The sequence below is a fragment of the Pyrgilauda ruficollis genome, unplaced genomic scaffold (genome assembly GCF_017590135.1).
Source record: "Pyrgilauda ruficollis isolate IOZ18807 unplaced genomic scaffold, ASM1759013v1 scaffold44, whole genome shotgun sequence".
NCBI lineage: Eukaryota > Metazoa > Chordata > Aves > Passeriformes > Passeridae > Pyrgilauda > Pyrgilauda ruficollis.
Window position 1 is genome coordinate 3,596,561 of NW_024525934.1, and position 13,839 is coordinate 3,610,399.

The 13,839-nt window shown below is 36.5% G+C and overlaps 1 protein-coding gene across 1 annotated transcript in view; it reads left to right on the forward strand.

The window, feature by feature from the left end:
• PCCA (propionyl-CoA carboxylase subunit alpha) overlaps nt 1–13,839 on the forward strand; it is a 270,494-nt gene that overhangs the window by 116,329 nt on the left and 140,326 nt on the right. The window contains exons 15-16 of the mRNA XM_041478271.1: nt 4,984–5,052; nt 5,845–5,920. Of these exons, the coding sequence (XP_041334205.1) occupies nt 4,984–5,052; nt 5,845–5,920 (145 nt within the window). The remainder of the gene's footprint in view (nt 1–4,983; nt 5,053–5,844; nt 5,921–13,839) is intronic.

Here is a 13,839-nt window from a genome sequence, read left to right on the forward strand (position 1 = left end):
ACTTTCAGCTTAAGTTTTTCAAACACAGCTTTAGTAAATGTACTTGTGGTCATTAAAAATGACAGTAAACTGTTGAGTCAGCTCTTTAAGCATAGGGAACTAGGGACACTGGTGAGAAACTGCCAGTGCTTTTTGTTTAGCTTTATAGACTTTAAAGAGGAGTTTCTTACAGTGCTTATTACGTGTTTCAGGATGCAGCCTAACCATATAGAATAGGTGTTTAGAAAACAGTTTTTTCTGCTGAGTGTAAAGGGCTGCCTTTCTGTAAAATCAAGGTAGTCTTAAATTATAAGTGCACATATACACAAGTGACACTGTGTCAGTGAAATGATGAGACTGTACCATCTGTGAATACAATTATTCAGTCTGATTGCTTGCACGGAAAATACTGAGAGATTACAGGAGAAATCTTAAATGTGGAGATGTTATTGGATATATGATTTATTTCGCTTTTTAAATTGTTTTTGCTCGTGTACTTTCCAAAGGGACCTGACCCTTTCTGGTCTTTAAGGCTTCATGCTGTGTTCAAAGCCTGAAAGGAGAAAAAAAACTGTGAAGATCTAAAAGGCATTATGTGCTCTTAAAGAGGAGATGTGGGAAAAAGGTATCACTGGATGTATCTAAACTTCTTTTTAATGAAACAAAGAGTGTATTTAATAAGAATTCATAATGAGTACTCCAGTGGTTGTTAGAAGTTTTCACCATGTTGTAATAGCTAACACGATGTCAAACATTTTGCCCTTGCAAGTTTTTGCAATTTGCAATTTTCCAAACGTGAGACCTGTTGAAAGTACAAGTGATAATGGACAAACTATACCCCCTACAGGCTTTGTCCCACCAAATCTTTCTTCAATTAATGCTGCAGCAGGAGTTTTATGTAATAACATTTGCGCTTGTGAGCCATCCATACAAAGAAAAAACAATTAAAATGCCTTAAATGTTCTGCTTACTGCTGTTATTTGCTTGTGTGAATGTTGCATGTCAGCTAAATGGACCACGGAATAGATAAAGTGATTGGGTGTAGGAGAGTGCACACTAAGCTTTGTCTATCATTATTGCTGGGAGCAATCAAATTGATGCCAGCAGGACAGTAGATGCGTTGACAGCTGTAATTATGTATCTCCATGGTGATCACTTTTGGCCTGTCATGGAGGCCCATGAGTCCCCTCCCTTGCAAGCATTTAATCAGATTGGGCTGTCACTTGTCAGGTAGATGGGGTGGGCTGGGAGTTGTGCTTAGGGGGAGAGGTGAATTGAAAATGAAGGGTGGGAGATGCCTGATTGCTTCACGTAGTCCATCGTGGTACCAAAGAAAGAGATTTTAATTACACTGGAGGCTTCAGAGCATTGGGTTGAGGAGCTCATATGGAGTCTCTAGGCTTTCCCTTCCTGTTTACTTCCACTGTCATATTAAAAAATAGAACTATTTTTATGTAGATACTCATGATTTGGTGTCTTAATACATATATTTCTGCTAGCATGAAACTAATTTCTCTCCTGAGAATGTCATGCTGCGAAGAACAAAATTAATGTGGCTAAAAAGGTACAGCTTTACAGGCCCATTGTGCCGTGGTGTTTGTTTTCTGCATTTTAGGTTTTAGAGTTGTCAACAATTTGAGAAAAATTAGCAGAGACTTGTAGTGTGTCACAGCAAGTTCAGCTTGTGTGTTATTGCCAAATGTACTTGCAATGCATTTCTTCTGTGTCTTAAGTTAGCTCTGATTGCCTACCAAGCCTGTGTGTCAGCTGCCCATGCTGGTGGAACTGGCGAGCATGGCTGTGTGAGAGCCATGTTTTGCTTAGCCATGGAGAAGAATATGATGGCTGGTTTTGTATCACGTAGTTTCTAATTTCCTTAGAACATGGTGCTCATAAATGCCAATTTTTTTTTTTTTTGTCTTTGGTAATGGAGCTGAAGACGGGTAACTACAAACCAGCCCCTTATGTATGATAGTGAGCTTTGATGTTTGGTGCTCCCACACAACATGTTCTGCTGTATCTGGAGAGCTCCAGCATTGCTGTCAGTGTGAGCAGCAGTCTGGTATTTTAATGACTCTTACCGGGAAAAGAAAATTCTTAGACTCAGATATAGCAAAGAATTGAGAAATACTAGAATCTGTTTGTGTTCCTAAGTGGAATTTGATGCATTAAGAGTTCATTGCAGGACTGAGACACAAATTGTGCTTCCCCCTAGGCCCCCGCACTCAAGCATTTTTTATTCATTTTGCTGTTGTCCTAATGTAATAACACATGAGGATAATACAACAGCAATAAAGTGTTAGGGCTGTAATATGAATGAGCTCTAGGCTGCACAGGACCTTTAACCCTTGCTTTTGCTAAATATCTTAAATACTGTGTAAAAGAAAGGAACTGTATTAAACAGAAGCAAATGCTGGAGGTCTAATAAATATTGCTATTATTTATCAAGTTCAGTACATTATAGTGAGTAGCTGTTGAATTAGGGTTTCTTGTTCATCCAATATTCATTAAATTCTGTCACACCATATAGTTTATAAAATCACCTACTGTTACCAGGCTCTGAAAATGTGAGCACCACAGGGAGAATTTAAGATAGTATAAATGTATTTCTTTTTTGCTGTAATTTTTTTGGTCATCTTGAGTTTATTTTATGAAAATTAACTTCCATAGAGGACTGCAGATTTTTTTTAAAGGATGTTATGCAGTAGTTTAAGTAGTCTATATTCACGGTACCCTTTTCAAGATATTGTAGTTAGAGAAAAATGTGAATTTTGTAGTGGTCATGTGCATATGTTGTGTATGAACAGAACCATAGAACCAGGCAGAGCATATAGTTGATAACCTCAGAAGTCTTAGTTAACTTTAGGGTCTGACTAACCTGCTTATGGTCTGAATTATGCACCTTTCAAAAGATGACATACATGTGTTAATACTTACCTATGCCCTCAGAAGTCTTAGTTAACTTTAGGGTCTGACTAACCTGCTTATGGTATGAATTATGCACCTTTCATATGTTTCTTCTTTGTCAAAAGATGGCATACATGTGTTAATACTTACCTATGTGTATGTAAAGCACTCCTGAATGCTTGTGTGCCATCACTTTATAGGTGCTTCTTCAGAGACAAAAGTCACAGTACAATTCAAGTATGTGTGGAGTATGTATGGTATACCTTGTCTTATGTATGTATTTATTGAGTATTAAAAAAAAAGTCAAGGGCAGGGGATTTCTCTGGAACTGAGTAGGTAAATTAATTCTTTCTGATTTAAATGTGAGAAGATGTGCATTGACTTTATACATGGACAGCCATTCTGTGAGAAGGGATGGTTTGGCAGCTGAAAGAAAGGAAGCTGAGAAATACACTGCATGTTTTTTCTGTAATCATGACATGTCTGAATTACCTTCTCATCAGTAGCTAATGTTAAATGTACCTGATGTGAGTAGTGGGGAGCCCAGTTAAGCACAGATAAAGCACATTCAGATAACAATCTATTAGTGGTACAGAAGTAATACTGCCTTTACATGTGAATAAGTATAGAAAAAATGTAAATATGTAAATATAAATATATGAATACAAACATGTGAATAAGTGAATTTCTTCTTAAAATAAATATGTCCTAAGAACTAGTCAGACAATGTTTCTTACTGAAGAATGTGAATATATCTGCTAGGGTATCTTTTTATGTCATTTGGATAATAAAGTCATCATCATGCCCTCATGTGGATTCTCTAGACAAGAGGTTCTACATGTGGTCCCTTGATAATTGCCTAAATTAAAATATTAAAGGCCTAACAGCCGTTGCGTTGACCTTTTTCTGCCTTGCTGCAGACAGATGAGCTGCTGTTTATTACAAAGGTTCCTTCCCACAGGTGAAGATTTAAGTGAGATTCCAGGACCCTCTTTCCCACCCCTTTACAATGCAGTATATCAGAGCCCTGCTGTTTCAACAGCTTTGATTAGAGCCCTCCATCCTTACGATCCCCAGAATGCATTTATCACTCGAATTATTTTGATTAGTTTAAAAAAATATTTCAGATTCCAGTGCTCGAAACCAGCAATTTAATAAATATTTATTCCCCAGAAATTGCTCATTTGAAAAGTTTTGTATGGCTAACCTCATTGTTACAGTGATGAAATCAAACTGAGAGAAGAAAACAAGAATCAGCAATATACAAACTAACTTGTTGGCTGGTTAACAGCAATCAGCCTCTTCAAAAGAAATTTTTGAACTCGTGTTATTTTTTTCCATGAATATTGCAGAATCAGAGCTTTAATTGGGGCTGTGTCCTTACAAAGCAAAGCCATGGAAAAAGCTGTGTAAACATTAAAGCCTCGGGGGAAGAGCAGCAACAGAAAAAAAGATGCTTAACAGTTGAGAGGGTGAGACAGAGAAGGAAAGTGTTACAGACATGAAAACTGTGGGCTCAGTATTCCTATGGAGCTGATAAGCAGAGCTCCAAAGTTCCTGCTGAATGCTCCCTACTTCTATTCCTACTGAAGCCTTTGGAAGGGCTGTAGCAGAACATGAGGGATGTGATTACATGTAGATGCAGAAAGGCTGTGATTATAAGGGTCATCCCTCATGCCAGGTGTCAGTCAGAAAAATAATTACAACTGTATTTTATTGCAGGGATTAAATCAGAATTGAATGTGTTTAGAGTTGAAGCAAGTGTAACACAGCTGAAATTCTTAGATCAGATTTACTGTGTTTACTGTGCCTTCTAAAGAACAAAAGAGAATTTTGACTATGAATTCAAGATTGCAGTCAAGTTTCTCATAAAGGAGAGACTAATTTGCAAATGTTTTTGCTGGTGAAGAAAAAAGCTTCCCTTCCCTCCTCCCAGGCTCTCTGAAAACAAATAATTATTTTAGTCTTTCCAGAGCGAAAAATGTATGTGATAAGCTTTGTGGGGGTTATGGTTTAAGGCTGATGGATAGATTTGATCCTCATGTTGAAATTTTTTTCCCAGTAATATATAATTATTTTCACTTCTTATTTTTGAAGGTACGTGTTGACAGTGGTATACAACAAGGAAGTGACATTAGCATTTATTATGATCCCATGATCTCAAAAGTGAGTTGAACATTATTTCTAAATATTCTAAAGGTATGAAGTACTGATTTTATACACAAATCTTTTATGAGTGAGATATTAAAGGATTGGTAAATCAGTGTTTTAAAGGTGCCAGGCATAACATGCCTCAAGGGAAACAAAAGAAGTGAAGGAAGATGTGGAGCAGAGGAAATCTGGTGTCACTTCTAAATAAAATTTTTACCTTTTGACACTGTAGTTATTTGTCTTGCAGTTTCTAATTATTAAGAAGATTCTGATTTAAACACCAGCCTTTATTGTCTTAGATACTGCCAATCTATCTTTTTTAATGTAGTCTAGCTTCGATGTGTCAATAATTCTGGCTTCCAAAAAGAAGCATTGAAATCCTTGATAGTGTCTCTTAGTATTAGTTCTTATTCATGGGGAATATATTGGTAAAATTAAAATGTGACATGATAGACTTCAGTTCTTAAAAAAATGATATCTTAGGAGTTTGTTGGGCATTATGAATCTGGTGAATCAGCTTGGATATTGAACTTCTTGTCTGATTTTCTGAGAGCTTGTTTAGATACTTTTAAGTTTTATGAAAGAAAAAGTGATTGGCCTTCTTTCATTGAGTGGGATAAGAGTTCTTAGCATTTTCTTTGTTTCAGGGAGCCTTTCTAGCACAAATACAGTAATGGTTCACAAACACAGAAATAGTTTTTTATGACTGCAGAAATGCTACAGACTTATTTAATTTTTAATGCTATTCAAATTCTAGAAACTAACATATAATTTCTAGGTAATATAAATACCTTTTTTTTTCTTTAGCTGATTACCTATGGCTCTAATAGAGCTGAAGCACTGAAAAGAATGGAAGAGGCTTTGGACAACTACGTAATTCGAGGTAACTAGAGAAACTTGGATTCCTAGTGTGATAGGCTGTCATCTGTTTCAAGAAAACAGCTTGAAAATGTAGTAATTAGCAAATTGAGTAAAGTTCCCACTTCTTAAGTGCAAATTAAAAAAGGAAAAGCTTGTGTTAATTAAGCTGAGAAGATACATCAACTCTAAAGAGACTTTTTTTTTCAATTTTTCTTTTGAATATTGTAAGATAAATATTTAAATAACTTTCTTAAAACTCATAGTTCTCACTGAATGGTAGCATGTAAATGATTTATTATGTTGTAGAGGGGGAAAAAAAAGGCCATTACACTGTAAGAAATTTAAAGTATTGCAATTTTTTAGGAGTTTAATACATTGATGGCAATTAAATATTATCACAATGCAGTGGTTGATTGTAAAAATATATATTTCTCTACTTTTCAAGGTCAGTGTTTGGGTTTGGACAGATACAAATGTAGGCTGTTGATCAGCATGTGTTTCAGTTCTTGCTCACTGATTGCATAGGAGATGCAGCCATTCTTCCAGGCTTTCCAGGCAGCAGTGGTAAATCAGCCTTGACCACTTTTATCTTTTTAAGTTTTGGTGAGGGAAGCCATGTTTTGTGTGGGAGAAATCTTTAGGTCTTCCTCTGTGTCTTACAGAAAATAAGGAAGGACAACTCAGGATGAGAGAGGTAAAAATTTCTGTGAAGTTTCTGTAAAACTTGGTTTGGCTTGAATGCTGGGCTGCTGAATGGTACAGTTGTCCTGTCGAACTTCAAAGATTTATCTGTCTAGGGGAAAATTAACATCCCTCTACCACAGTGTAGTTAGATACATGGTAGGATTAACCATTGTAAATGAACTGCTAACTCTAACAGATTTATATTGGTGCAACTTGAGCCATTAGACTATTGCAGTACAATGTGCTGATGTAAACTCCTGCTGTAAAACAGCTGAGTAAATTTATATGAGAGAGAAATTTATACTGCCATAGTTATATTGATGTGAAGTGGGATTTGTTGGTATTGTTATTAATGGAGAGAGGCTCAGGATTCACACTCTGTTGTATTGATAGCAAGTGAAGCTAAAAGTATTTTATTTGATGAGAATATTGCAATTGTGTGTGCAGCACTGTTTTTTATTGTGTGCTATAGTATGGGATGGAAAGTGGTAGTTTGTGCTTAGGTGGTTTACACAGATGTACCTAATAACAGTTCCACAGATGATAAATATTAGTGCGGTATGAGACCTTACACCTGAAGAGTACTGATTTCTATTCTTGAGGTTTTTACAGTCTTTTTATTAGTATGCATGTATTCATCATATCTAATGTCTCTGTAGTATTTCTATCTGAGAAAGCTTTTAGTCTATTAAAAACATTTAAAGAGGTAATTAGTGAACTACAGGGGGAATTTTTTCTAAAGTACTGCAAAGCACAAAATGTAATGTACTACAGGTTTAAAAAGTAGATGAATTTTCAGAACACGTTTTTAGTTGCAGTGGCTAGTGGTTTCCATTTGAAAGCCACCAAGATTTTTGTGTAGTTTTACAAAGCTGGTAGTTTCTTCTCAGTGTTTATTTAAAATGGAACATTTGTGGATATTAAAGTATCTCTTTTCTTGCCTAGTGTGGATGATTCTTGCTAGGGTAGTTAGTAGAAACTGTTTAATCTGTCATGTTATAAACTGCATTGGCATGTGCAGAACTCCTTTTTTTGGTTGGGTTTTTATTTCTTTTTGGTACCCTAAAATGATGGTGTATATTTTTGCTTTACAAAGTTGGGTTTCTATGTAACAAAATATTAAACTGCCTTGATCTTTTGTGAAGTGCCTCACATTGTCTTTTCCAACTTGAGTTTTTGTTAGTAGTAAAAGATACAAAATATTTTTTTTACCTAGTGTTGAAGTTACTTGGTTTTATGTTTGATTAGTGAGCTTGTAGATAGAGATTACCAGTCTTCCTGAATAGTATGTCTAGATCCCTGTTTGTCAGCACAGCCCCCTTGTCCCTCTGAAATTCTGGGAAGCAGCATTTATGTTTGCATGGTGTTTTAGAGACACTGTGGTTTTTCCCTCTAAGTAATGAACTCTTCTAGAGCATTTTAGATAAGCAATACCAGCTGAAGTCAGTGTCAGTTGTAGTGATGATGTACGCTGGGAGAATTTCAGATTTAAAATCCCAAGGATTGCAGGTTCTGTAAACAAAGATGCTTGTTCACTCACATAGGGTGGGAATGGGATGTAGGGTGGCTGGGTAACAGGTCAAGGACCATCTAATTCATAGCCTGGGGACTGCTAATGGAGGATGGAGTCTTCCCAATCACTTCTGTGTCACCAGTTCAAAGCAGACAAAAGTTGGTAAGGAATTTTAGTCACTACTGTTTTGATGGTTGCTTGCTGACCTGTGTGAAATCAGTGGTTTTTATCCAGTTCCTAGAAGACAATTGTCTTCTTGGAGCAAATGCCACTACACAATGTCATTCATGGCAGTCTCAGCAGAGAATCCAGGACTGAAGTAGCACAGTGACCCTTCAGGAGGTGACTCATCTAGGCTGGGTTGAGGCATGTTGGCAGTGTGAAGGGCAAGGACTTACTCTGCTGCTCCTTATCTGTTGGCTCTGTAAGAAAACATTCAGTTTCTTTGCTGTGGCTTTGAGGTATTCAGAAGTTACCCCATTCCTTTTTAGCTCTGTTCCATTTACAGGGAACAAGTCCCCGGACAAGTCTTTATTGACTTGTTTTCTTGGACTGGATACTACCTGGCCTTGAATTCATGGTTTAGCTGCCCTTCCCAGTTGAATCTTCCCAACAAGATCATGAAGGAAATTAAAATAATTAAGTTTTAAAAATAGTCTAATACTTGCAAAGAAAGCAGACTTCAGCAAAATTTGAGTAAGTCATACCTTAAGCAGCCAAGAGTGCATCATATAGTGCCTGCAATAGCAGTATTAAGCAAATAGGGATATTTGCAACAATGCTGTGCTCTGAAAATGCCTGATGCATGAATATTTTATTACCATTTGGGCTGATGACAGCTTGTACACAGTGAAAAAAGAAATTGTACAGTCTGCTCATTGATAGGTGCTAAGAGTATGACTAACTCAAGATTGAGTCAAGATAGAGTCAATGTGATCGTGGGAATGTAATCTCAAACTTTTTTCCTGTGTATATTCCATTGTTGTTAATGGGAGCAGATGAAAGTCTAGGATAGCGTTTCTTTGAGTTGTGGATTAGATTAAATGATCTCTTGAGGTTCTTTACAGTCTAAATTATTCTGACAGGAACTGACTTCTCCACTGAGAACTGATCTGAATTCAAAATCTCAGCTGAGACTCTGGAATGACAAAGGGTCTAATTAGGTAATATTTTTATCTCTGAGTCTTGCAGTATAATTCAGGGATGATTAATGTTAAGGGTCCAACTCAGATTTCTCTCAAGAAGAGACATTTCTTGTTTTGTGCAGTGATAACTAGAAAATTTGTAAATAGTGAAAAGTTCAGGATTCCAGTCAAACAGAGAGGCACTGTTGCTCATTGGGAAGGGGCATGATTTATTTCCTTTGAGCTTGCACTCAACTACTTGTTAGTAGTTAATCTCTGTCTCTTGTGGTACTTTTTTCAGAAACTTTTTTGTTTTGTTTATTTTGGGGGGGTTTAATTTGAACAGCATAAATAAGGTATGGAAAGAATGCCTTTCAGTGTATATCCTGTGTGTGTAAACATGGTGCGGTGCGCTTTCCTTCTTGGCCTTTCTAAAGTTTTAATATGCTTTTGACATTTCTGGTGCTGGATAATCTGTTCATTTGAAGGCTTGTATAAATCCCAGTATGAAGTTTTGGAAAGTTTGTGTATGAAATTTACTTTTTATCTATTTAAATAAAAGAAATGTTATATTTATGCATCAAGTAGACCACATTATCAATTCACTAGAGTGTCTGATTGGACAGATAGCTCATATCCTTGAGTGCAGATTATAGGAATCTTTCCTTTGACCTCTGCTTTTTATCTTCCCTGAGCATTCAAAAGTAAAGCAATAATATCAAGTTGAAGTCTTTGCATAAAGTCAGCCCTTCTCTGTTGAGATCCTGCTTGCTGTATGTAGAGAGGAATGCATTAGACCATTAGGGAGAAGGAAGAGTTGAAGCAGCCTCTGAAGAAAAGAGTAAGCAGCAGATAGAGCAAGAAGGAGTAGAAATGAGGAGAGAGAATAAGGGAGCCACCAGCTGGGGATGGGGGAATTTTCCAGCATGAAGTGAAAGAGCAAACATAAAATAGAAGACTTCAAAGTGTTAAATGTTTGAGGGGAAGAGAAATGTCGAAGTTAACTCTGAGTGGAGACCTGCCAGAATAGTGGCAGCAGAAACTATTGTCTTGAGCTTTTGCAACTGTAAACACACTAACTGAGGGGGAAAAAAAGGAGAGCTGTACTTAGTGGATATTAAGTACTTAGTGTTGTGAGAAGGCCTTGGCTTTTCAAGAATCACAGAATGAATAAGATTGGAAGGGGTCACAGTGGATCATGTGGTCCAACCTCTCTGCTCAAGCAGGGTCATCCTAGAGTAGAGGAAAAAACACCCAACCTCAATGTTAGTATTTTATCATATATTTCAAATAAATTGATTTAATGTACAAAGCTTTTCACAGTAAACTTTAAGTTAGATCCAAACATCATAAATTACTGAATTATTTTGTTTTAACTTCGAAGATGCTTCTCTGTGTCAGTATAATGTAAGTTTTAGACTCTCCTGTATTCTGAGCCTCTGCAAATGCATTCACTGGTATTGTGAACAAAACAACCTTTGTGTGTAAAAAACCTATTTACTTGCAAAAACAGTGTATAGTGTCTACTCTTAAAAAATGAAATGAGGTTTTGTTTTTTTGGTTGCGCTTTTAAAAAACGCTTCAACAGGTCACAGTTTCTGCATAGCAGCGGTAACAGGTACTTCTGCAAGAGTATTTGTGTTCTCATCCCTTGCAGATTCCCCAGTGTATTGATGTGGAAACCAAAACTAGTGAAGGGAAGGAAACAAGCTTAGTTCAAAATCACTAGAAGGGACCATTTCAGAATGCTTAGTAGCATCTGCTTTGAGCTGAGATGCTGCTCCTGGTCTCGCCTTTTCTTAAGCCAGTCACAAGGAAGAGAGTGGGAATGGGAGCTTGTCAGTGAAATGTTGTGGGATGTTGTTTAGGAAGGGTTACAGATTACCAGTGTCCTGTGGAAAAGGAAGCTGGAAGGGCAATTGAGGTACAGGCTGGTCAGGTAAAAGAGGAAGGCAGTGTTATTGGTGCGGAAGGGGAAATTAAAAAAGGTACCTTTTTTTTTTTGCCAGATAAGTTTTTAGTTTGGTTGGTTTTGTTTCCTCTCCCTTTTATTAAGGGGAAAGAACTGGGGCAGTGAAAACCAAGAAATGAATGTTATTATTTCTCTAGATATGAAGTTGTCCTAGTGTTGTATTCCCCATATTAAAAGTAAAAGGATATCTGAGGATGATGGTGGAATGGCCATTTGTTTTCTTTCCCTTTTCTTGACAAAGCCTGCTTAGCTTTTATTTCCAATTATTCTACTGATTCACACATTCATTTGTGTTTGCTAACACTGTAAATAATGGTCCTCTTTCTCTTACTAAGAAGTTCAGAACCACATGCAGTTACAAAAGTTTGAGTTTGAACTTAAGATTTTACAGTATGGTATTACCATATATTATCTCCTCTTACCTCCCTTCTTCTCCCCCTTTATCTTGATGTGTGAGTTCAGCAAGCTCCAGACTTTTGTATCTGAAAGAATTATTGTTTTTAATTGGCATACATTTTCAGGTCTGAGGGTCAGTGGTGTACTGATCCCATGTGAGAATTTTATGTGGATGTTTGTGTATTAAAATTGAAAGCTAAAACCCCCTTTCTTCCTTGCTTTTGGGATGGGACTTTGTACGTGGATAGGCAGCTTTGAAGTGAGTTGTAGCAAAACACAAGCTTTGAAAGACAGTTAAACAGTTGAATGTTGAGGGTTTTGGGGAATATTATAAAAACTTTTGGAATTATGAACATGGAACCTTGCTGGGTGGTAATCATGGACTTGGAAAGTTCATGTGTTGAAAGTGGTATTTTCATAGTCTGTGCAAATCTGATACTGTTCTTGTTTTAAGTGAACAGCAGCATAATCAGTGTTTCATAATGCTCAGTGCAGGGCTTAGTTAATATGTTTTAATATTTTCTTTAGAGAAATAACTGAGATACCTCTTAAGCTTAATCACATTTATTCCTATTCAGCATTTAAATTGTTGGGTGGTAGTTTAGCTTTGCCGGCTTGTTAAAAAGAGAAACCTCTAGTCCTGTGCTCCACATGTTGAGTTTGCAGTCAGTAAGTGTGCAGATAAGTACTTTCTGTTCCACTTAGCACCATTTGAAATTATCAGCAAGTTAAGTCTATTCAACTGCTTATCTACAGAGGGGCATGTAGGACTCCAATTAAGTTTACATGGATAAATGCAGATTTGTGTTTGCAGCCATCAAGATGACAGAAGCTTAATACTGTAAAAAGGCTAATCAACACTGAATATGTTTAGTGTCAGTAAATATTTATAGTGAAAACATTGCCTATGATTTTGTGCCTTGGCATTCCAAGTTCTGATTTTTAGTGAGTAAAAATGTGGTGTGATAGCCTCTTTATAAACCTGTTATTAAATTGTTTTCTATAAAATGAATTTTATTGTTGTCTTTGGGTTTTCTTGCAAGGATGGGTTTGGAGTTAGGCTACAGTATGTAGCTAAGTTAGTGAAAAGTCTGGGGGACTTAGCAGAGTTTTTAAGGCAGAGAATGAAGGAAGGAAGCAAGATGGGGAAAGACAGGCAGTATGGGGAGTAATTTCTTCTGATTATAATTTAATTTTTCTTTTTAATGAGCGTTTCTTTAAATGGGGATTGCTAATAAGCTCTGGTGAACAGTGTGATTTAGTGTGTTCCTGTATTCATTAGGCAATAATGACAATTTAACTGGAAAATTAGTGGAACCTCAGCAATTTGTGTTTTATATAAAGCATATGAATATGTAGTTTTAAAAAATTTCATTAGCTCTCCATAATTTAAATGCTAGTCTGCTTTCTTTTACAAATGTATTCTGGAAAATAGTGTGTAAAAATTGAAACCCAAGAAGCTACTGATGTAATATTGTATGAAAACTACAGCCAAGCAAAAAGAAAAAAATAGAGGTACAAAACCAGTGATTATTATATTTTATTATATTTTGACTTAGAGGAAAGAAGAACATAACTGTAACTGGAGTTCTGCGTCAGCCTTAACAATGTAAAAATCATGAAGCTGAAGTGAAATTTTGTTTTCTGAAGGAGAAATGAATTGATATAGTTTAAGATTTTGTTTGTTTGTTGAAAATGTCACGGCTTGTCAGGCTAACAAATGTGATTTTGTTCCTGGCAGACTACAGATATGGTCAAGAAAAAGAAAAATTCTCTGAAAACCACTGCAATATAAATACAATATACTTCAGTTTAGTGTCTAACTTTGCATGAAATGAGCACTGCCTGTTAGCCTCTGTTTGATCCTGTGAGAGTGTGAGGCTAATGTCTGGCCAGTGTTTTGGAAGCAGCAGGTAGTCAGGAGCAAGCTGCTCTAGGGGTCCATATTTCTGTAGCCTAGTAGTTACTCACACACAGATGGAGACCTTATGAACTTTGACAGAGGTCACACTAAATTGCAAATCTAAAACTTGTAGACTTCTGAAGGATTACACTGGTAAATTTTTTTAATGCCATATGATTTGGTACATCACTAAAAGTACCAACTGTCTTGAAAAGCAGATCAACCATGCAGTCGTTGCTCACATAATGATTATGGGGACTGATAAAGATAGCCTTTCATGATACTTTAAAGGGAAACTTGCTAATTAAACTTTTAATTCATGTATGTAAACCACATTTTATATTGCTTC